Raw genomic sequence first — 21,782 nt, 5'->3', positions numbered from 1 at the left:
TAAGGTATACAGGACATGTTATACTCTGAAGCTAAATTAAATAGTTGTAACACTAGGGACATTAGTTTTAATAGCCATTACATATGGGAGTATGTCCACAGAATTGGCTACTGCTAAATTGTTTTTGGGTGCGAGAGAACTGAAGTTGAAAGGGTGCATTTTACGACAGGGCTGACGTGCTTACGATACAACCGGGAGCGCTATTTACAACAGAGGAGGACACAAACTTCATGCGGTATGCTCCAAATTAGATTTGATTCAGAATTGCATTTGTTTCTTCTTCAGAATGGTGCGTATGTGTGCTTTCCCTGGATGCTTCAACAGACAGAAAGCAGTAAGATTACGTCCGAGGGCGTTATCGCCAGAGGAAAGGTTGACTTTTCACAGATTCCCACTAAATGATCCTGAGCGACTGAGGCTGTGGCTGCTCGCGGTTCACCGGGATACCAGTTTACCCATTCAGTCTCTCGACGTTTTGCGGCTGTGCAGTGAACATTTTTCACGAGACGATTTCAAATCAGACGAGGGAAATGTACGACGATATCTGAAATCAACAGCTGTGCCTGTGTTGTTTTTAAAAACTGAGGTAAGTGAGGAGAACATATAAGTTCTGATAAATTATTTACTGGTCCTGTTGTTCTAAATATTTGTAATAAATACTACAACATAAAAAATAAATAAAAAAAAAACAAGAATTGTCCATTTAATTTTCACGGTGACATTAAACATGTTAGGAAACCATTATGTGACCATTGACAAAAAAAAAAAAAAAAAATCTTATTTTATGCTCCACATGCAAATGAAGGTGTTATATTTCAAACGACATGAGGATAAATTAAAAAAAAAAATCATATGTCATACATATAAGCTAAATAATATATTAAATAACCCTTTTATTAAAAGGAGACACAAACTAAATTTCTTCTACAGATACTGGAAGGGGAAACATATTTGAACTTTATCACCCTTATATTATTTGTTGTGTAGTGCATTTAATGACAGTTTGCACATCTGATTTGCAATGTCTAAACGGCATGATGGGTTGTTTTAGGAGACTCAGAGTGAATTTAGCCCAGACAGGTTCCCTAAGCGGTAGACAAAGATTTATCCACTACTTCTCTTTGCTGTCCTTTGACCAGGAGGCTGAAGATGAAGGGACTGCTGTATCAGAGAAGAGTGTGAAGACTGGAGAAAAAGGCACTTCACCAGCACCACCTGTAATAAAGCTTGAAACAAGCCATGCTGCTCTTGATAATGTCTCACTGGGTAAGATGGCTCGGGTTTAGCTAATAAATTGTTTCACAAAGCCAGGCATTTGACTTAAAATCTGCTTATTCTGCCCAAGAATATGTAATAATTTGTTAAAAAAAAATGCAGTAAAAAGACGAAGAAAGAAAGGTTGTTATAATGAGAGGATTCGCCAGAATGCAGAACCAAAGTTTTGACGTCACTAACTGTGATGTCGTTATTGTACAATATGTTTCTGAAACAAATGTTTTTTTTTTTTTTTTCTTTTTTTCATCTGAAATATTTGGAAGAGGAGGAAGCCAAAGCACAGATCAATGGGGCAAAGAAATGAACCACTCATGCTGGATCTTCTTCTCTTCATATGTCCATTATGCTGTTTTTTTGTTTTCTGAAAATCATTAAAGGATTAGTTCACTTTCAATTAATTAAATTAGCTCAAGCTTTACTCACCCTCAAGCCATCCTAGGTGTATATGACTTTCTTCTTTCTGATGAACGCAATCAGAGATATTTTAATAGATATCCTGACGCATCCGAGCTTTATAATTGCAGTTAACAGGATCAACGTGTATGAGCTGAAAAAGTGTTTCCATCCACATCCATCCATCATAAACGTACTCCACACGGCTCTGGGGGGTTAATAAAGGCCTTCTGAAGTGAAGCGATGCGTTTGTGTAAAAACAAAATCCATATTTAGCAAGTTATGAAGTAAAATATCTAGCTTCCGCCAGACTGTCTTCTGTATTCAGGTTACGAAAAAAGTGTAAACTTGCGTCGTGTCAGTTACACTTGAATAGTTGAATAGGTAAGGCATAGGACGTAGCGTAAGCGTTTTGAAATGCGAGAGTTTTACACTTCGTAAGTTGAATACGGAAGGCGGTCTGGCAGAAGCTAGATATTTTACTTCATAACTTGTTAAAGGATTAGTCCACTTTCAAATAAAAATTTCCTGATAATTTACTCACCCCCATGTCATCCAAGATGTCCATGTCCTTCTTTCTTCAGTCGAAAAAAAAAATTAGGGTTTTTGATTAAAACATTCTAGGATTATTCTCCTTATAGTGGACTTCAATGGTCTCCAAACGGTTGAAGGTCAAATGTACAGTTTCAGTGCAGCTTCAAAGGGCTTTAAACAATACCAGGCAAGGAATAAGGGTCTTATCTAGCGAAACGATCGGTCATTTTCTAAAAAGAAATACAAAATTATATACGTTTTAACCATAGACGCTTGTCTTGAACTAACTCTCTTCTTCTTCTCTATTAGAATTTTTATTTGAAAGTGGACTAATCCTTTAAATATGGATATGTTTTTACACAAACGCTTCGCTTCAGAAGGCCTTTATTAACCCCTGGAGCCGTGTGGTATGTTTATGGATGTGGATGGAGACACTTCATACTCGTTGATCCCGTTCACTGCCATTATAAAGCTTGGATGCGTCAGGATATTTATTAATATATCTCCGATTGTGTTCATCAGAAAGAAGAAAGTCATATATACCTAGGATGGCTTGAGGATGAGTAAAGCTTGGGCTAATTTTCATTTGAAAGTGAACTAATCCTTTAAATTTCTGTTGTCATAGCGAATTAGAAGTTTAATACATTGTATGCCTTAATTGCTGCTACTACTGTTTTTTTGTTTTTCTCTTCTTTTTTTAAACTTGCAGCATTCCACAGACTCAACTTGACTGTTTATAATAATTTTTGTGTTTTGTGAAAGGAGATATAATATGTGACTTAATTACTTCACTGTTATAATGTAATTAATCAGTCTTGTCCAGAGCATGTGGGTAACTTAAAAACAATCAAATAATTTTGTAAAACAAAAAAGTATTTATTTTTATTTTATTTTTTTACTTGGCACTTGACAATACTTAAAGGCTTTGTAATACAGCAACACTAAATAAATGTCCAGAAAATAATCAATTCTGGAATTGGTTCACCCTCGTATGTAAATCAGCGTCTCTGTCTCTGTTCTATAAAACCTCAAGTATTTACAGGGATTTTGGGAAAGTAAAAAAAACATTTGTTGTACCTAATTTTACCATGGCAGCCATAGTTAGCCTTTAGTTAGTACAGTTATTGATATTACTGCATCATCACCAACTATCACAGCTTTATTTCTAAAGCTGTGATCTCATTTAACTATGAACAAGTTCTGTTTTAACTAATCTAAGCCATACTATTTTTAAATAAAATGTGAAAAAACGGGTCGTTTTTTGTTTTCATGAGTAATAGCAAAGACTATAAGGGACTTTGGTAATAATCACATCGTAATACAAACAACGCGTCTTCTGGTGACTTTTATTTTGAAAGATCACATTTCCGGTTTAAAAAAAAAAACCGAGAAGGAACAACCTTCATCAGAGCTGCTGCATTAAAGATTTTCAGTGACCAGTTCCTCTATTCCAGCGTGTGTAGGTGAGTTTATATAAATGGCTAAGATTAAATTATAGTTTCCTACGTAATATCTGTAATTTTTTGATGCGTCACATCGTGGTCGTTGCATTTGCGGAAATATGTTGCTTAGCATCAGGCCCGGACGCTAATGATTCACCATTCATGCAAAACAATTCCAAATTGTCTTTTACTTTTATGTTGGAAAAATAATATTCATTCCCGAATCCCTCATTGAGGTAGTTTATATGAAATCTGCTACTGTGACATGCAATGATTTTCTTCTTATTTAATAATTTACATTTTTCATAAATTCCGTTATCTTTATGGCAACTTCATATTAATTAGGAGACTATATAAAAATCGTGTTGAAATGAAAACAAAACTGATTAAAAATTGTATGGAGACTACATAAAAGTGCTTTGTAAAAAAAATCATGTTGAAACGAAAGTAAAAGTGATTAAACGTTGTAGGGAAAAAGGTAACATAACCAGTTAAAGTTGCTTTCCCTTAAATTATGTATACAATATAACCTAAAATCTTAATGAACTAGGAAAAGTTTATGGACATATGTCAGCTGTCAGTTTATTGATGTACCAAGGTTATTTACTTTACTACTTGTCATATTACTGGCTTGATACAGCTGAAGTTTTATAAAGCAAATCCAGTGACATCCACAAAGTGTGAATGATTTGATTTTTCATCTCAAGGTAAGACTGATACAGGTGACACACCTCACTGGATTCACCGGCAGATCTTCTACCTGGAGCTGACCTCTACAATATTTTAACATCAATATAAGGAGATTCTCCTTATTAACATCTTTTTAACAGGTGAACGGCAGCCATCACTGCAAGAGCTGCTTTTTTGGCAGTGCCCGAAAGGTCCTACACTCATTTGACCACTTAGAACTTTGACTTTGAGACATGTCTTACAATCCTCCATATCGAAACCCACCAGATGGTTTCAGCACAAACAATGACAAGTACAAAGACCCACAACGAGTTCATCCCCGGGAGTCTAACGCTTACATGTCAAGAATTAGGAGCACATCTTCAGAGCAGACATCTCTGTCCTCATCAGAACTGTCGATCTTCCCACCTGGTAAGGCTTTGTCCTTTCTGCATAGCTGTGGACTGGATGCGGAAGACCTTAAAACTCTGGCCGAGCTTCCTGAGCATCTCATCACAGCCGATGCTCTTCCTGACCTTCTTGCAGAGATCAAAAAGAAGAAAATGTCCAGCACTTCTTCATCTAGGTCCAGTGCGCTCCAAGCCAGTACATCAACTCGCTCCTGGGATGATAGGAGCCACACTCAGTCGGTTGAGTATCCATTGGATTTGCCTGTGCGTCAGACGTATTCCCTTAATCGAGAGCAAGTTCCGACCTGGGATGACCGCTGGGGAAATGTCCAACAAACAAGCTCTGCAGCACGCACGTACACCAGTTCAGAGCCAAACTATGTGGTTGAGTATAATCATCTGAAAGACAAAAAGTCGTATTTTGATAAAGCGTCTTCTTATGACACAGAACCATCAAGGCAGAAAACGTCAGTTGTCCCGCAGTCTTACGCTAGCTACAGCCAATCCTCACATCTATCCAGTAGGGACATCAGTCAATCCTCACAACGCTCTGGCAGAGACCTCGGTCAGTCCTCGCATCTGTCCAGTAGAGACCTCAATTCATCCTCGCAACGCTCTAGCAGAGACGTCAGCCAGTCCTCACACCTGTCCAGTAGAGATGTCAGTCTGTCAAGCAGAAACGTTGGTCTACCGTCACTCCTGTCTAGCAGAGATGTCGGTGCACCCTCGGTTTTGTCCAGCAGAGGCGTCGGTCCACACTCGCTCCAGTCCAGAAGAGACCTCGGTCCGCCTTCAAACCTGTCCAGCAGAGACATCGGCCCACCTTCGTTCTTGTCCAGCAGAGACGTTGGTCTACCCTCGCTCCTGTCCATTAGAGACCTTGCTCCACCCTCACGCCTGTCCAGCAGAGATGCCAGTCAGCCTTTACGTCAACGGAAGAGAGAGGTGATCCATATAGTACCTACAAGGAAGGAGGCGTCAGATTTCCATGGGAAAACTCCACCAGTGTTTCCCTATGCATGCGTACTCTGCGAAATCACTGTCCTCTCTAACAAGGTAAGTAGCCTTTTTGTTCTCAGATTCTACATTACCAGCTATTTACCAAACAATTTCAGGCAAAATACACATGAGCCTACTGGGGCATATGAGGTAAGTCCAAGTAGCTTGTTTATTATCCATGTAGGTTGTAATGCGTTAACGGCATAGTTTAACCCAAAATGAAATTTGTAATTTATTCATCCTCATGTTGTACCAAACATGATACGGACAATAAGCAATAAAACAGTCCATTCAACTTGTGTGCCAAATCTTCAGAAGCCTTTTGATAGCTAGACTAAAGTCGTTATCCTTGCATCTCTTTCCCGCTTTCACATATACGAATTTGCTGTCCGGTCACGAGACGTGCAAGAACCAATGGTGTTTGATGTCACTTGACTCCATACTGGGTGTGACGCACCTTGATACAATAAATATGCACATGCAGGAATGATATTTTAGAAATATGGTGGAATGGAAAATTCTCACAGAGTAATGACTAGATAATTGACAGACTGGTCATTGTGCTTTTGTTTAACCTATTCTGTTGAGAAAGAGAACACCAAAAATTAGAAATTTGTAATTGAGTTTGATAGAATATTTAGTTGCAGGGCTTGTAATTAATCACTGTGAAATCAGCACAAGTCAGTATGCAGGACTTTTGTAAATGCTTTCATTTAAAATCGTATGGACACAGACTATAAATGTACTTTTTTTACATTGTGGTGAGTTATTATTGAATATTGAGAGATGTTACTTGTGTTTTAGGATTGGTCTGTGCATGTAAAAGGACCCCAACATGCTAATAGTCAACTCAGTCTTGTGGAAAAGTAAGTTATTTTCAACTTTGCTCTTTAATTTTGTTCTCAAGCTCTTGTGCAGCTATGTTGTCGCTAGATATTCATTTCTGGCCAACACGGAAAGTCAAGTGGTTTAAGAAACACATATTTGGTGTGAACAATTTAACATGAAACATAAGTCAGTGTACAAACAAAGGATGTGCAATTCTTTGTGACACTTTATAAAGGAGTAATAATATTTTGTATTAATATCTTGATGTGGTATGACCTCTTTGTGTAAGTTAAAGTTCCTGTTGATCCACTGGTAGAGTATGATGGTAACATCTGCAAAGTCATGGGTTTAGTTCCACTCACAAACTGAATAATGCAAACTTTGAATGCATTGAAACCATTGGATAAATGTTTAAATGTAAATAAATGTTTTACACAATTATCCTTGTCCATTAGATATCCAGAGTGGGATCAGACAATCCAATCTGCTCGAAGGTAGAATTATTCCCCCTTTATATCTTTGGTAAAACAGCACATTTCCAGAAAATTTGTTGGTTTACATGCTAAACTTATACACTTTAACAGAAATGAGTCCGGTTCTGAGAGCTCAAAGTCCAGAACAACACAGGAACGAGGTAAAGCCTTTAACCCCTCATTTGATAATCGTTTGATCATCGTCAAAATACGTTTTTATTTTGATTGTGTTTTGCGTTTTTCCAGGTGGAACCTCAAGCAGTAGAAATGGATCGTCAGGCAGCAGAGTTGGTGCCTCGAGCAGTAAAAGTGAATCGTCAAGCAGTAAAAACCAGAATAAAACCGCAGCGACAACAAAGGTGAGTTTTTGTTTTTGATGTTCTGTTTCACTTGCTGCTGTAAATGTTATAATGTTCAAACATTATTTGTCAATATTTGAATACAGTGCAAAGTGGTGTGTGTGAAGTTCGAAGTGGATGAAGTGGACGAAGCTTACCTGAAAAAATTGCTTGGCCAGTTTGGAGCGATTATCAAAATTATCATGTTTCCTAAATTGGTAGGGCATTTTTTTTTTATATAACTCCTTTAACAAATTTATATGAATCCATTTTATGCTTAAATGGGCTTTAATAATTGTTGTAATTTTTTTTTTTCTTGTAATATTTTTGTAGGCTTTTGTGGAGATGGGAACAGCAGGCCAGGCAGAGGATATAGTAAAATATTTCTTACACAATCCCTTGTGGATCAGAGGAGAAATGATACAAATTACTCTGTCTGCAGCATTCAGTTTCCTACAGGTGAGTAATGAAGATCATTATACTTTTATGTCAAACGTTTTAAGATTGAAGGTGCTGTAGACCAGGACTTTTGATGTCAGGACCACCAAATAGGAGTACCCTCTCCCTAAAATATAAGTACAGCTACATATCTTCATAGGTTGAACCCTTTCATACGGTATGAGAAAATATTAAGTGTGATATTAGAAAGACAACATGTTGTCTTTCGCACAGTCGAACACACAGCCTTGCAAAGCATACTTCATTCGACTCATACGCATACACAGGCGTTCGACGCATGCACAGTTTTGAGCAATCTCTCTCCATGAGTTACAACCCATGTAAACATCTTTGTATTCTTTCATGCTAGAGTTGTACAAATGTACACTCTTCGCACAGTCTCTCGTCTATGTAGGTCTCCATCGTCGCTGTAGCTTGCATGCATTCCGCTCTGTTCTGTTTATGCAGTTTTTCTTCGACTACCTTGTGAAACGATGCACCCAGGGCACGGTTGCCACTTTGAGGATAAACAAACCACTTAATGCACTCAGCTTCTTGCTTCCCAGCCTGGAGCATCAAATTCAGTTATATCTGAAAGGTGTCAGGGATATTTTCCAAGTGCCATTACTTACGCCACCAAAGTGACTTGCATGCATTTGGTTTGTTTTAGTTTAGAGATTTGCCACTAATGGTGATTGAATGATTTCCTTTATGTTTCACAGAGTTCTCTTGTTGTGAGTTTTTCACCATTACCTTCTGGAGATGGCATAAGCTCTGAGTTGACAGCCATTGCTAAGCGTTTCGGATCAGTAAAACATTCGTTGTTTCTGCCAAGCCGGGTAACCAAACTCATTATTGTGCAAATATTTCTATTCACTTATTCTTATGCCATGTTCTGTCTCTTCAGTTACCTATATATTGTAAAGACTCTGTGTATTTGTACAGGGTTATGTGGAGATGGCCACTGTGGAAGAGGCGAGCAAATTGGTGGAGCACTATTCAACCAATTCACTCAAATTAAAAGGAAAAACCATTAATGTTTGCTTCTCAGCTGAGTACCAGACGCTTGGGTAAAATTGTTCTCCTGATGTTATGCTGACTTGTAAAGACACGTATTTTATTTTGCATTACTTTTTACTGTGTTTTGGATAATGCTAGTAATGTTATGTATCTTAATTTCATTCTGCTTCTAAAATAACATGTTTATTATTTCATGATCCAGTGATGTTGATAAAGAAAAATCACCAGTACCTTATAGCAGCAGGAGGAGGAGAAGTACCAGCCCAAAAAGGAGATCCCGTAGTTCCCGAAGAGACTCTCCCAGCCCCAAACGAAGAGCCTCTGAAGAAAGGTCCAGGTCTCGCAGGAGTCACGACTCTAAGAAACGAGAAGAAAGTCGAAGCTCTCGGGAGAAAACAAAGGAGAGCTCTAGACGGGACAGCTCTTCTAAATCCCATTCCAAAAGAAGCTCTCCTTCAAAAGACCAGAAACAGAAAACTGAAACCGAAGAGAGTGTGGAGGAGAAGGTTGAAGAAGACAACGATCAGTCTGAGGTCATGGAGGATGATAGTGATCTTGAAGGAGTGGCAGTTATAGCAGATGATGGTGAAGCACTGAATTCAGAAGATGAGTTCACAGTAGATGAAGACCTAGATGATGAGGAATATGATATCACAGATGTTCTGACAGAAGAGGATATACCTGAAGACGTCCAAACTGCGGAAGAGACAAATGATCAGACTAAACCTTCAGACATGGACACATCGAACGTACAGTCAGAGACATCAGAGTGTGTACCAACTGCTACAACTTCAGATAGTGATTGTAAGGATGCCCAGGAGCTTCAACAAGGAGAGCAAAAAGAGCTTCAACAAGAAGAGCTTCAAAAAGAAGAGCAAAAGGAGCCTCAACAAGGCAAGCTTCAACAAGGAGAGCAGAAAGAGCTTCAGAAAGAAGAGCAAAAAGAGCCTAAACAAGAAGAGCTTCAACAAGGAGAACAAAAAGAGCTTCAACAAGGAGAGCAAGAAGAGCTTCAACAAGGAGAGCAAAAAGAGCTTCAAAAAGGAGAGCAAGAAGAGCTTCAAAAAGGAGAGCAAGAAGAGCTTCAACAAGGGGAGCAAAAAGATGAAACTGTGGAAATGGAAGAGGTAAACACAACTGAGTAACACTTACATACATTTTGAAGTTATGAATGAAATTCAGCAGCTAGAGAAACAAATCATAAAATTGTCATGTTCTAGCAGCTGTGGAGCTCATTCAGGCAACACATGTTCAAGTTTTGCTTGCATTTCCCGATCTCCCTTTTGATTGAATAGAAATGTAGACAGTTGAGGTATTTCAGTTGGTTGGTAGAGATACACAGTTATTAATGTTGCATTCTATATTTAGAAATATAAAGAAACAAATCTGTCCTGTTCTGTTTGTGTAGAAGGCAACAGATTTCCCTGAGAATCTAGAAAACTTGTCCACCTCAGATGAATTTAAGGAAGAAATGCTGACAGAACAAGGTATTTATTTTATACAGTTACTCAATAATTCAACCATAAAAGCAATAAAGATCTGCTGTATGTTTACTTAAAACAGTTTTTACAGTTTTGTGTAGTTTTTCTTTATTCATTTTTGGAGATTTCCGAGATAATCGGGGAAGTATGCTCATTCTGTTTTAGGTGATGAAAAAGAGATCTCGGCTTTAAGCACTGAGGTTAGTCTGTTTTCTTTTCAAAGGGTTTGTGATTGTGTATATATGGAACAAAAATTACGATGTCTTCTATTAATTACCCAAATAGATTTTGAGTTCTGTATAATTTGATTTAATTTCTTTAGGAAAAGTATGGCAGAGTTGTTGAGGTGGCAGGTTTTCCAGTTGCTAAAAAATTTAGTGAAAAAGATTTGCTGAGAATTGGGGAAAAATACGGAGAAGTGGCAGACTGCTGTTTGGTTCGCTTCAATCGAAAGGTAAAATGATCAAAATAAACATCATTTCAACATTGAATAGAAGGAAAAAGTGTATGCAAAATAAGCAAATCATCAAACTGTTCATATGCAGTCTGTAATTTTTGTTTACATATTATTAAATGTGCGCTTCTTTGAAACTCAGAAATGAAATGGATGCTGTTGAAGATTCAGTCAGAGATGTTATCAAATCCCTCCTAGTCACAAGTCCAAAAATAAAGAAGTTAAATGATACAATCTTTGTGAAGTCTAAAACATAAATTATTAAATTTTATAAGATTTTCATGGTGGTTATTCAATATCACCAGCCCTGCTTTTAAAAGCCTCGATATACTTCAAACGAAATCGAAGAACGATTGACGTCATTTCGAACAAAATCAGGCCGAAACGAAGTTCTTTTGGAGTTCGTTTTGGAAGTTCGAAACAGCTTGCCAAAGCGAACTTTCTTGAAAATTTCGCTTCGGCAGGTAAACACCTTCGTACTACCATTAGTCCGTGGCCATTACGTAAGATAGGTGTGCGCTGAGGCCTTCTTTCACTCTGAAAATCTTTTCAGACGTCTGTGAGTGAAAACATGAACACTGGAGAGCTGCTTTATAGTAGAAAACGAAGTTGTACTTCTGATAAAATGAGAGACTGACACTATTTTTCATGTTTAATATGGTAAAGCTGCTTGCTTTTAAGCAATCTATTTTATAAAGTGTTATAATATAAACGCAACGTTTACTGGAGTGCCGAATTACAGAGCTCTTGCAAACACAAACATATCCACATTGCCATGATCAGATGCTTTTCTTATGCTTTATTAAAAAAAATCCTTGCTAGTTTCTCAGTTTTGTTGTTACTGAGAGTAAAGCGTGCAACATTTTTACATATTCATCTAACCGTCGCTCTCAGCGTTGTGGCCGGCGTCAGATGTTTGATTACAGTATATCGCTGCTCATGTATTTCAAACTTTGTTTTACCCCTAACCGAAGAACGAAAAATAACTTTGCTTGAAATATATCGGGGCCTTTAATGCTCATGATAAGTGATTGTATAATTTGTCTGCATGATATATGTAGAAATTTAGCAGTTTTAATCATGTTTTCATTGCAGGTGGAGAAGGCATTAATTGAGATGGTGAATGCTGCTGATGCTGCCAAACTTGAAGCTGAGTCTAAAAGGCAGCGCATTAGACTAGGTGGCAAAATCTTGAGGATAACTGTGTCAAACACGTACAGCCAAGTGAATACAGGGTAACTTACATTGAAATTTCTCAAATAAAATCCTTTTCTTATTGCTTTTATTGTGCTTGGGTGTTCTGATGTGAAATGAGAAACACAACAGATGATGTTTGATTCTGTTTTGGGAAAAGTGTTGACTCTGACTCTGAAAGAGCGGAAGGTCAGGAACATGTTGAAGAGAAAATTAAGGAACCCTTATGCTTATTGGCGTCCAGTGAGGAGAGTACAGTAATGATGACCGAGACAGAGACCTCTGAAGAAGCTGCTGAGTCTCAGAAGGAAACCAACACGGATGTAATCATGCAAACGTCTAGTGATGAGGAGGTAAAATCAAGAAATAATTTAACACGGGGTTCAAAATGAATCTCTAATATAATATAATTGTCTTTTTCTGGGGGCCACAAAACATGTGAAAACAACTTTTTTTCCAATACTTCTTCAGGAAGTGTATGGCAGAGTTCTCCGGATCAGAAATCTTCCAATGCCTGATGAATACAGTGATGCAGATTTTCTGAGCATCGCAGAACCGTATGGGAAAGTAAAACGTCATTGGATGTTCCGCCTCCATCGAACAGTTAGTAAATATAACTTCCATATGTATTTCGAACACATTCAGTGATTTCATCAGTGAAATCTTACAATTTTCTCTTTTTATCCCCAGGGACTGATTGAAATGGAAAATGCCTGTGATGCTGAGAAGGTTGTATCTGCGGCCAATATGAATAAAATTACAGTTGCTGGAAAACATCCCAAGGTTTCAGTGTCTACCAAACATGCCCATTTAAATAAAAGGTATTGGATATTGAATTGAGTTTATATACTTAATGCACTTGACTCTTCATAGGAGTTTGTTACTAAAAATGCACGTTCAGAACTTTGAACCCATATTGAGAATTGTTTCCTAAGAGTCAGGGTTGCAAAAAATTATTATAGTCAGCAATTAATGTAATGTAATTATCAATTAGTCAAGTGATGTCACTTTACAATAATGAAAAATGCATTTCTATTGGAAAAAACACTTGCACAAGTGCACAACCCAACACAAAGTCGCCATTAGATGTTACTGAGCATGAATGATTAATATCAACCAGTTGGAATACAACAGGAAAGAAAAGTTCAGTAACTTTGATTAAAATATTTTTTCTAAATAAATATTTATTGGACATTAAATTTAGGTTTTAAAAGCACTGTTTAATTGAATCCTACATCTGTTAAAGGTAATGATATTCTTTTTGAGAACTGTAACTGCAATGGGATTATAATTTATAATGGGATATAAAAGTCTTACAATCACAGGAAAAATAAAGTCACGTGTTACTACTTTTCTGATTGAAAACTGGAAAAACACTCAATTTTATGCTGTTATATAGCATTCTGTTTTTAAACTTTTTTTTTTTTTGCCTTTTAGCCTTCAATTTGCACATTGTTTAGAGCAAAACAGTGTATTTTTTCATTAAAAAGACATGTCAAATTCTGAAAATAGTCATACATTCATTGCTTCAGTACACTGAAATTGCTTCTTTCTGTTTTGATAGGTACTTTCTATATGGACCTAGTGATGGTTCAATACAAACATCTACCGAATTGGAGAAGGTAAAGGACGAATCCAAGGGGCTGTTTACACGACTCCATTTTCAACTAAAAACTGAAAATATTTAGTGCATTTTGGCTGTTCGTTTACACGACAATAGCGTTTTCATAAGCCTGAAAATGCAAAGTGTTGAAAATAGGTTTCAAAGTGCAAGTTTTTGAAAACAGTACCGTTATCGTCTATAAGTAAACAACAATAACGTGAATTGGTGAAAACAGTGACGTCATGCGAATGTGTATTGCATGTGTGCGTAGTGTTTCTTTACAAAGTGACGTAGCCAACTACTGGCCTGGCAGCAGAATACAGCACTCTTTTAGTTGTTTTCATGGATCTGTGTGAACGGGGATTGTTTTGACAGCGTTGTCGTCTGTATGTGAAAAAGCAAAGGAAAAACTTTTCCGTTTTTAGTACATTGTTGTCATGTAAACATACTCCAAAACAGTTTTTCTGAGCAGCCGTCTATCCAAACATCAGTGAATGTTGAGGTCACTGTATTATTTTGCAATTTAAACACCTGGCTTTGACACCATGTAAATGTAAAATTTAGTCAAATCCCTGTTTTGTAAGCTTTCAGCTGCTGCTGTGTTGTATACCTACTGATACTGAGTGTTTAATAATGAATTACGCTGGTTTTAGGAGTTGTGGAGTGATAATCCTGATGTCGACTCCCAGGGAGATGAGAAGCAGGTTTCTGCCATTGATGACGGAAATGAAATGAAGGCGGAAAATTCAGACAGTGTCTCAGAGGCACAAACACCCATGATGGATCCAGTGGGTAAGAGTACACTCTTCAGACATGCTGTGTCGGGTTCCAACGCTTATGGAAAACCTGGATAAAAGGGATTTTAAAATTGATTTCCAGACCTGAAGCTGTCCTTGAAAATATCTGTAGCACTTCAACACATTAAAGGGTTAGTTCACCCAAAAATGAAAATAATGTCTTTTATTACTCACCCTCGTGCCGTTCCACACCCATAAGACCTTTGTTAATCTTCGGAACACAAATTAAGATATTTTTGATGAAATCTGATGGCTCAGTGAGGCCTGCATAGCCAGCAATGACATTTCCTCTCTCAAGATCCATTAATGTACTAAAAACATATTTAAATCAGTTCATGTGAGTACAGTGAATCAATATTAATATTATAAAGCGACGAGAATATTTTTGGTGTGCCAAGAAAAACAAAATAACGACTTATATAGTGATGGCCGATTTCAAAACACTGCTTCAGGAAGCTTCGGAGCGTAATGAATCAGCGTGTCAAATCAGCGGTTCGGAGGGCCAAAGTCACGTGATTTCAGCAGTTTGGCGGTTTGACACGCGATCCAAATCATGATTCGACACAAAAGATTCATAACGCTCCGAAGCTTCATGAAGCAGTGTTTTGAAATCGGTCCATCACTATATAAGTCGTTCATTTTGTTTTTTTTTTGGCGCACCAAAAATATTCTCGTACATATTGAGCCACTGTACTCACATGAACTGATTTAAATATGTTTTTAGTACATTAATAGATCTTGAGAGAGGAAATGTCATTGCTGGCTATGCAGGCCTTACTGAGCCATCAGATTTCAACAAAAATATCTTAATTTGCATTCCGAAGATTAACAAAGGTCTTACAGGTGTGGAACAGGCATGAGGGTGAGTAATAAATGACCGAATTTTCATTTTTGGGTGAACTAACCCTTTAATGAAAATGAGAATGTCCTTCATATTATGTAGCTACCACATAATAAAAGCAGTAAGGCACTCAGGGCCGTGATATAGGCACAATCCAGCTCTGCACAACTGATCTACTGTACTTTCCCAACAGGCACAGAGTTTGTTCGACCTGTGGTGGGTTACTTCTGCAGCTTATGTAATTCAATCTATGCCAGCGAGGAAGAGGCCAAGGATGAGCACTGCAGGACACCCTTGCATCATCAAAAGCTGAAGGCATGATTATTTTGGATATCTATATATCTGTTTGCATCAGATTTGATATTTTATCTGTAATGTGGTGAAACTTACATATGTTCTTATTCTCTTTCTCTTAGGAGCACAAGGAGCGAAACAGTTCATCATAAACCATGACAAGAATCAAGACAATCCAGAAATCCTTCATAGACACTTGATGATGATAAAATACTCTAGTTAATTCACGTAATATGCTTTATATGATTCAGCGTTTCCATACAAATGCAAATTATTTTAATTTCACCATGTGTTTGTTGTTGTTCTTCTGTTTCATTATTGATTTTATCTAGTATAATCAACAAAAAAAGTCATGTTGTTGTACTTTTTTGCAGTGTACTGTTCAATTTATAACTAAAACAATGCAGTAGAATTGATTCTGCTCAAATAAAGACATGTCTATATGTGTCAAATACTCGCGCTTGTTTTCTTGATGCGGGTTTTGATTGGACGGATGATGTTTGTCTCCGCCCTCAGTATGCCGTTTCCATGGCGATCCAACATGGCCGCACACGGTAAGCGGGACGCTGGTGTGGAGTTTGATTATAATGACTTGATTTTAGCTCAACGTCGTCACGCATTTACCTGGGTTTTATTGTGAATAGAGCAGGTGTCATTAATGAAACAAAAAAAATGTTCTGTGAAAGAACAAGCGGTCAAATAATGACCTTTTGATTCGGGTGGAGTGGAAACATCGTTTAGCTAATGTTAGCCATTCTCAACACTACTGTTGTTTTGCCAAAGGAAACATGATTACGGATTTTAATTATGAGTTGCTTATTAATCTCAATTTCTTATGAGCTGAACATTTAATCTAACTTATGTGCTAGTTTGTGATTGTGACATGGGTTAGTAGTCGTTACCGCTTGTGGCACAAAACATAGTCAAACTCGACTCGTTTTATCATTAGTGTACATTTATATATATATATATATATACTGTCTGTTAGACGTTTCATCAAAACCTTTCTGTCTGAGAAACCTTCCAAAAGCCTTGTCTTTACGGTAGTGAAAATAGGTTTGGTTTAATCATTGTTTTGTATTAAAACATGAATTTTATGAGAGACTGAAAAATGGTGATAACCAGCCTTTTAATGTTGTTACAGAATACGTACAGATTAAGTATTTTAAACATATAATTTTAACATAATTTCTTAAAGTTAGCCAATAACAGATCTTTAAATATTTATCGTGTTCAGATGTAGTTACTTTGTGTTAATATTTGTGAGATTTAAGACCAAAAGAGTTACAACCATCCCCATTCCCTCCTCTACTTTTAGACCTACATTATGTTCATTAATTCAGTCATTTTTACTTTTGCAGGAAGACAACCTGTTGTATCCTTTCAGGTCTTTCATCCCTTTTCTTAATTACACGTCTGTCTTTGTTTATTCTGTTTATGTTGCTTCTTAACAAAGTCTCTCAGTTGTCCTCCACACCACTGCAGATCCTGTTTCATTTGAACAGCTGGTATTTTGCAGCATTTTTCATCGCTGAGATTCTTATGTTTATCTATAAAGGTGATGTATGCAGTCATTACAGGCTCTAGAGATTGAATAAATATATATAATATAAATTATATAAATTTATATACAGTATATACATACAAATATTTTTTTAAATATATACATGAATGTGTGTGTATTTATATATACATAATAATTATACACAGTACACACACACATATTATGTAAACAAACTTTTATTTTGGATGCGATTAATCGCGATTAATCTTTTGACAGCCCTAATATATATATATATATATATATATATATATACAGTTTCACATTTTTGTAAATATTTTATTATATCTTTTCATGTGACAACACTGAAGAAATGACACTTTGCTACAATGTAAAGTAGTGAGTGTACAGCTTGTATAACAGTGTAAATTTGCTGTCCCCTCAAAATAACTCAACACACAGCCATTAATGTCTAAACCGCTGGCCACAAAAGTGAGTACACCCCTAAGTGAAAATGTCCAAATTGGGCCCAAAGTGTCAATATTTTGTGTGGACACCATTATTTTCCAGCACTGCCTTAACCCTCTTGGGCATGGAGTTCACCAGAGCTTCACAGGTTGCCACTGGAGTCCTCTTCCACTCCTCCATGACGACATCATGGAGCTGGTGGATGTTAGAGACCTTGCGCTCCTCCACCTTCCGTTTGAGGATGCCCCACAGATGCTCAATAGGGTTTAGGTCTGCAGATATTCTTTAGCAAGGCAGTGGTCGTCTTGGAGGTGTGTTTGGGGTCGTTATCATGTTGGAATACTGCTCTGCGGCCCAGTCTCCGAAGGGAGGGGATCATGCTCTGCTTCAGTATGTCACAGTACATGCTGGCATTCATGGTTCCCTCAATGAACTGTATCTCCCCAGTGCTGGCAGCACTCATGCAGTCCCAGACCAAGACACTCCCACCACCATGCTTGACTGTAGGCAAGACACACTTGTCTTTGTACTCCTCACCTGGTTGCCGCCACACACGCTTGACACCATCTGAATCAAATAAGTTTATCTTGGTCTCATCAGACCACAGGACATGGTTCCAGTAATCCATGTCCTTAGTCTGCTTGTCTTCAGCAAACTGTTTGCGGGCTTTCTTGTGCATCATCTTTAGAAGAGGCTTCCTTCTGGGACGACAGCCATGCAGACCAATTTGATGCAGTGTGTGGCGTATGGTCTGAGCACTGACAGGCTGACCCCCCACCCCTTCAACCTCTGCAGCAATACTGGCAGCACTCATACATCTTATTTCCCAAACACAACCTCTGGATTTGACGCTGAGCATGTGCACTCAACTTCTTTGGTCGACCATGGCGAGGCCTGTTCTGAGTGGAACCTGTCCTGTTAAACCACTGTATGGTCTTGGCCACCGTGCTGCAGCTCAGTTTCAGGGTCTTGGCAATCTTCTTATAGCCTACAGCATCTTTATGTAGAGCAACAATTCTTTTTTCAGATCCTCAGAGAGTTCTTTGCCATGAGGTGCCATGTTGAACTTCCAGTGACCAGTATGAGAGAGTGAGAGCGATAACACCAAATTGAACACACCTGCTCCCCATTCACACCTGAGACCTTGTAACACTAACGAGTCACATGACACCGGGGAGAGAAAATTGGGTTAATTGGGCCCAATTTGGACATTTTCACTTAGGGGTGTACTCACTTTTGTGGCCAGCGGTTTTGACATTAATGGCTGTGTGTTGAGTTATTTTGAGGGGACAGCAAATTTACACTGTTATACAAGCTGTACACTCACTACTTCACATTGTAGCAAAGTGTCATTTCTTCAGTGTTGTCACATGAAAAGATATAATAAAATATTTACAAAAATGTGAGGGGTGTACTCACTTCTGTGAGGTACTGAGTATATATATACATACATACACACACACACACACACACACATTATTGTTTGCTCTGGCTTTTGTAGGTGTGATACTCCCTTACCCACAGTCTAACCTGATACTGGATGTTGTTCTGCTGCTCCTCTTCTTGGGCCTCGAAACCCTCAGACTCTTCTATGGTTAGTATGTTGTTTAGTATAATGTGCGTTCTACAAATAGCAGATGTAGAATTGACTCTAATGTCAATCAGAGGATTGAAATGATCCTCATTCAGAAGTCCTCCTCAGGAAGCAGGATTGGGCAAAACTCAGAATTGAACAGCTGCCTCCCGTTTTATTCACTGGATTTGAGATTTGAATTGAAATGCCAGGAAGAGCAATTTACTGTATTGCCGTTCAAAGAAATAAAATAGTTACACAATAGATGAATTAGTCTTATACAAGTTTTGCAAAATAATAAAATACACTATTAATTTTCACTAATTGTTTACTCCTTGATATGTACAATACATTTTTCTCTAATTAACTGATTAGAAATACACTACTGTTCAAAAGTTTGGAGGAAGGATATTAATACTTTTATTCAGTAAAGATGCATTAAATTGGTCAAAAGTTACAGTAAAGATATTTATAATGTTACAAAACATTTCTTTTCAAATAAATGCTCTTCTTTTGAATTTTCAATTCATCAAAGATTCCTGAAAAAAGTATCACTGTTTCTAGATATATTAAGCAGAACAACTGTTTTCAACACAAATATATTTTTAAAAATTAAATAATTTTTAAATAATAAAATATATTAATAGGGGTTATTTTGAATTGCAATATTACTTTTTTTACTGCTGAGCATAAGAGACCTCTTTCAAAAACATTTTAAAAATCTTACCGACCCAAACTTTTGAACGATAGTGTATATCTAATTAGTTAATCGGAGAAAAATATATTGTACAACATACATATCAAGGCATAAATAGCCATAATTAGTTAAAATTAATAATGTAATTATTATTTTGCAAAACTTTTGTAAGAATAATTCCTCTTGTGTGACTATTATATTTCTTAGAATTGGAGTACAATAAATTCTGTGAATCCAACAAATAAAAAGTGAATAAAAAGTAAAAATTCAGTTCAGTTCAGTTAGTTTAGATTTGCATTGTTTGGCTTGATTTTGAAGACATTGGGGTAAATTATTGCATTCTGGAAAACTGGAAAAGTGTCCTTAAAGTAACTTAAAGTAACTATAATGAAACATATAAATGAAATACAAATAACAACAATACAGTAACAATTCATTTGAAAATGGAAATTATTTAACAACTACTTGTTTTACTAAATTTCTTGGTAACACTTTATTTGAAGGTGACATAGTTAGACGTTATTACATGTAATTACTATTGTAATAACAGTAAATTATGCCTAATTACAAGTAACTAACCCTAACTGTAACTCTATAGTAAGTACATGTAGTTAATTAATATTACTTAGTACTTAGTACTAAGTACAATGTAACTACGTCACCTTAAAATAAAGTGTAACCAACTTATTTTCTTTTTTATTTTATTTGACGACCTTCAATTCAAATTTGATGTACAATTCTACATTCTATTTGCAGCATCAGTTTAAATTCAGTTAGAATTCTGGAATTGAATTTTGAAGATATTCTCTGGCGATGAGAGGATGAATGTCATAACAACTTGATAACACAGATTGATTACCCTGTTTGCTGTGTACTCTTTGTATTGGTGAAAGTGTATTGATCCATATAGCAAATGAAATAATGGCATGTGAAATATGACTTTCAGGCTGGAAGGGGAACCTGTGTCAGCGCTCTCTGGCTCTGTTTGTGAGTGTTGGTGTTCTGGTGCCCTGTGCGGTGCTGAGCGTCTACTACCTGCTACTTCAGACCTTTGTTTTACGGCTTGAGTTTGTTCTCAATGCTGTGCTGCTCTGCTTTTACGGCTTTGAGCTGGTTCTGGGAATGATGACCATCTCTGTTTTTTCAAGGTGACTCTTTGTTCGTTTTTCAACATATTTATCCCATAGTATTAAAGAGACATATACATGGAATAGAATATAGATATATGAAGTTGGGAATTTACAGAAACAATTTTTGGAATATAATTCTCAAGGTATTAGGTAACTGACTTGCTTATTAAAATACAAGGTATTTTAAATGCTTTTTAAAAATACTAGATATTTATATTTTTTCACTCTCTTTCAGGGCCAACGTTTATTAAGTCCATCTGCTTTTTTGAAGTCAGGACGAAAACACTGAAGAGAATAAGATACAGTCTTTCAGACTGACAGCTGTCAAAACATGTATGTTTCATAAAACAGACATTTCATATCTACACTTTTTCTAAAATATATATTAAGCACCTTTATTATGTAGAACCTGAGATGTTATAAAAGCTAATTTCAGTTCACAATTATTTATGTAAATGTAAAATTGCCATTATTAAATGATAGAGTGAAACAGTTGTCGTCATACATTTACTACACGCACAATACAATAAAACAGTCATATTGTGAAATATTATTACAATATTATTATATTTGAATATATTTTTAATATATTCTCGCAAAGCTGAATTTTCAGCATCATTCTTCAGTCTTTATTCTACTCCAAATCACTCTAATATACTGATTTGGTGCTCAAAAATATTTCTTCTTATTATCAATGTTGAAAACAGGTTATTTTTGTGGAAAACATGATACATTTTTTTCAGGATTTTTTGATGAATAGAAAGTTCAAAAGAACAGCATTTATTTGAAAAATAATATGTAAATAAAACATTATATGGCATTATATTTAATGCATCCTTGCTAAATAAAAGTAATAATTTATTTTAAACAAAATTCTTAATAACCCCAAACTTTTGAAAGGTATGTTTGATATTTGAGTAGGAATACAAC

The 21,782-nt window shown here is 36.6% G+C and overlaps 2 protein-coding genes across 3 annotated transcripts; both read left to right on the top strand.

The window, feature by feature from the left end:
* The first annotated feature begins 3,521 nt into the window (after positions 1 to 3,521).
* matr3l1.1 (matrin 3-like 1.1) lies at positions 3,522 to 15,935 on the top strand. 2 transcript variants are annotated; one of them, XM_051860083.1, is made up of 22 exons: positions 3,522 to 3,665; positions 4,352 to 5,779; positions 6,527 to 6,588; positions 7,006 to 7,044; positions 7,135 to 7,184; positions 7,270 to 7,382; positions 7,469 to 7,579; positions 7,695 to 7,820; positions 8,522 to 8,638; positions 8,745 to 8,869; positions 9,022 to 9,946; positions 10,228 to 10,306; positions 10,466 to 10,500; positions 10,623 to 10,754; positions 11,850 to 11,989; positions 12,109 to 12,301; positions 12,420 to 12,551; positions 12,639 to 12,769; positions 13,513 to 13,570; positions 14,205 to 14,343; positions 15,383 to 15,504; positions 15,606 to 15,935. In XM_051860083.1, exons 2-22 carry the CDS (start codon positions 4,568 to 4,570, stop codon positions 15,633 to 15,635), a joined length of 4,071 nt encoding a protein of 1,356 aa, XP_051716043.1. In that variant the 5' UTR covers positions 3,522 to 3,665; positions 4,352 to 4,567; the 3' UTR covers positions 15,636 to 15,935. The 2 variants fall into 2 exon arrangements, with proteins under 2 accessions (XP_051716043.1, XP_051716042.1); XM_051860082.1 differs by having other exon boundaries at positions 3,575 to 5,779.
* A 49-nt stretch (positions 15,936 to 15,984) lies between these two features.
* tmem216 (transmembrane protein 216) lies at positions 15,985 to 21,364 on the top strand. The gene is made up of 6 exons (XM_051860081.1): positions 15,985 to 16,037; positions 16,845 to 16,858; positions 16,948 to 17,041; positions 18,954 to 19,046; positions 20,669 to 20,870; positions 21,088 to 21,364. The coding sequence occupies exons 1-6, from the start codon at positions 16,001 to 16,003 to the stop codon at positions 21,101 to 21,103; spliced, it is 456 nt and encodes a 151-aa protein (XP_051716041.1). The 5' UTR covers positions 15,985 to 16,000; the 3' UTR covers positions 21,104 to 21,364.
* Positions 21,365 to 21,782: the final 418 nt, after the last annotated feature.

The sequence above is a fragment of the Ctenopharyngodon idella genome, chromosome 14, assembly GCF_019924925.1.
Source record: "Ctenopharyngodon idella isolate HZGC_01 chromosome 14, HZGC01, whole genome shotgun sequence".
NCBI lineage: Eukaryota > Metazoa > Chordata > Actinopteri > Cypriniformes > Xenocyprididae > Ctenopharyngodon > Ctenopharyngodon idella.
Note: the sequence above shows the minus strand (reverse complement) of the source record. Positions and strands in the feature narration are given on the sequence as shown.